This window comes from Egretta garzetta, unplaced genomic scaffold, assembly GCF_000687185.1.
Source record: "Egretta garzetta isolate BGI_Z169 unplaced genomic scaffold, ASM68718v1 scaffold497, whole genome shotgun sequence".
NCBI classification, from domain to species: Eukaryota; Metazoa; Chordata; class Aves; order Pelecaniformes; family Ardeidae; genus Egretta; species Egretta garzetta.
Window position 1 is genome coordinate 394,417 of NW_009260349.1, and position 2,887 is coordinate 397,303.

General features: G+C 60.9%; 1 protein-coding gene across 1 annotated transcript in view; it reads left to right on the forward strand.

Moving 5' to 3' along the window:
* Positions 1-2,887, forward strand: part of ASS1 (argininosuccinate synthase 1) — a 35,430-nt gene that overhangs the window by 18,598 nt on the left and 13,945 nt on the right. Inside the window, exon 12 of the mRNA XM_009642805.2 lies at positions 2,115-2,246. Within this exon, the coding sequence (XP_009641100.2) occupies positions 2,115-2,246 (132 nt within the window). The remainder of the gene's footprint in view (positions 1-2,114; positions 2,247-2,887) is intronic.

Sequence of the window (2,887 nt, forward strand, 5' to 3'; positions counted from 1 at the left end):
GGGGATGGCCGCTGCCAAAAGAGCCGAGCGCTGCCTTTGGCTGGGGCTTTTCCTCCTTCCTTTTCCTCCCCTTCCTGTGCTGAGCAGGTGGAAGAGGAAAGCGGAAAACGCCTTCCCCGCAATGAACCCAGACCAGGCCACTCTCAGTTGCAGCCCTGGGCCAGCAGTGGAAATTTGGGCAGCATCTTCCCATGGGCAGCATTGCCCCCCCCCTTCCCCTCGGGAGGCCACCGCATCCCGTCCTGTCCCGTGGATACTGTCGGGAGTGACAGCCCGCACTCAGCACAGCAAAATTGCTCGGATGGCCTCGGTCCCCCCCTTCCCCAGCAGTAATTATGGGGTGATTGAAGCTTCGCCAGGCTGCAGTGCTGACACCCCTGTCTTTTTCCTGTAAACACGGGGAGATGAAAATAGACACTTGGAGACGCTGCGAGTGTCACTTTGAAGGTGTCTCTTGTCTCCTCGGTGGTGAGGCTGGGAGCACGACTGTCAGCTCCCCTCCCCTCCGCCCCGGCTGTCACCCTCTGGTCCCCAGCCCTCCAGCATCAGGTCGAACGGGACGGGCAGGGCGCAGGCAGACAGGCAGGAGGTGGGCACAGAGACATAAACCTTTGGTCAGCCTGAATTGGCTTTAACAACTCGTAAGGGGAGGGAGAAGGAATATTAATTGTGTTAGCTTCACAGTCGGGGGCTGGAGGGGGCATAGAGCAGCCCTCTGTGCCGCTGTCGTGCCTGTGGCGACGGCTGGGTTTTGGTGTTAACTCGGCTGTCTCCTCCCGCAGCCCCGCAGGGTTGGGTGCTTTGGCAGCACTGGATGGTGCTCAGTGAGCACAGGGATGCGTGAGCTCATGGCCTGTCCCCAGGGACCAGGCTGCAACGTCACTGGGGTGGCCTGAGAGGAGGGGTGGCTCTCCTTTGGGACAGAGACCCATCCTGTGCCGGTAGGATGCTGACATCATGGAGCCTGGTAGGGATGAGGTCTGATGGAAGTGGCTTGGGCTGCTGTGGTGGACAGGGCTCCTGCTGTGTCTGTGGGACCCGTGGCCACCCTGGGACAGGACCCTGCTTGAGCCTGTGCCACACTCCAGGGCACTGAGCAGGCAGAGCCCAGTGCAGGTCTGTGCCCCCACGACAGCCCCATGGGCTCCCCTCATTCCCTCTCGGTGCTGGGGCTGGCTGGGGACGTGTCCTCTTCGGGAGGGACAGATTCCTCTGGGATTTCTTTGTGTGCCAGCAAACCCCAACATGTGGGTGTCCTTCGCCATTCCTATGGCCATGCCATAGCACAGATGCCCAGCATTGGGAGGGGACCGTCCCCAAGGGCAGGTGGGCAGGGGACAGGGATGTACCCTGGCCGTGGGCAGGTTGCAGCCCTGCCCAATGCGTGTTCACTGCCGGATTAGCTCAGCATTTCCCCCACCAGCTCTCCACCTGCATCCGGCCTGGAGCAGAGCACGGTGTGGCCACCCTCCTATTTAAAACCCAAGTAAACACGTTATGCAGCAAACGAGCCCAGAGCGGCTGGAACAAAGGGAGCGCCTTGCCCGCAGCCTTAGCCCCCATCGCCAAAATCATTAAGCATCCCTCCATCCCCAGGCCTCGTGCAATGGGGGGGGCAAGCGGGAAGGGACCGGAGGGGGGGCCCTGCCAGCCCCAAATGAGGTTGCCCTCCCAGCCCCCAGGTAGCCTCATTGCTTCGCAGCGGACGCGCGGGGCTCTTTCTCACCAGCCGAGGGGAGAGGAGGGTACTTCAGGCCCTCCGCTCCCTGTGCCTGTGCCCCGCGTCGTTCCTTTAATTACAGGTTTTCAGCCGCAGACCGTTGGGCACGGATCGGTGGGGGGATCGGTTCCCAAACCCTGTCATTTAGCCTCGTCAGAGTGCCTCTTCAAAGAGGGGAATCTAGAAATTTTCTCCGCAAGGTGCGGAGTGGACTGTCTCGGCCCCAGCATGAATATAATGACAGATGCATTTTACAGCAAGCTGGGACTGAATGCGCTCGACCACAGCTCCTTCTGTCAGCCAAATCATTATTTTTTGTCATTTGCTGACAGTTTTGGTCTCATTCGTTTCTCTCTCTTTTTCTGCTTTTCCCCCTGCCTGGAAAAATGGCTAGGTATCTATGAGACCCCAGCGGGAACGATCCTATACCATGCGCATTTAGATATCGAGGCCTTCACCATGGACCGGGAAGTACGGAAAATCAAGCAGGGGCTCGCCTTGAAATTCTCCGAGCTGGTGTACAACGGTACGTATGGTCCTTCGGCCCGGCCCCACCACAGCAGCATCCTCCCAGCCCTCCTCATCCTCCTCCCTCGTTGCTACCGGAGGCTGCAGGTCCCGCTGGTACACGTGCTCAGGGCTGTAAAATTCAGGTGTGGATTTTGAGGTTATTCACAGAGGAAAAGATGGGTTTGCTTGTGCTGAGGGCTGAGCTCGACCCCGCTCTCTGCCCGCTTTAGTGCCAAAGGGGTTCCACGCCTGCTTTTGGGAGGAGATGCCTCCTTCCACGAGAGCTTGCTGCTGGGGGATGCTCCCGGCATCTCTCCCAGCCCGGTGCCACCGCTTCATCCCATCCACCATGTTCGGGTGCCTCACAGGCTGCAACTCACCCTCCCTCTGTCTCCCTCCACACTGCCTTTCCCCAGCGCTCCCCCCGACCCCCTCCATCTCGCCGCACGCCCGACGGGGACCGGAGCACCTCGGGATCCAGGGCACGCGAGCACCCAAGCTCCCAGCACGGCCGTCCCCGCGGTGGGGTTTGAAGCTGGATACCTCTCCCCATGCCCTGGGGGGGGGAAGCACACGGGGGCGGGGGTGCATGGCACAAGGGGCTCTCGAGGTGCCGTGGGCCTGGCTGTTGGGGTCAGGGGGCTGCGGGAGGGGGGG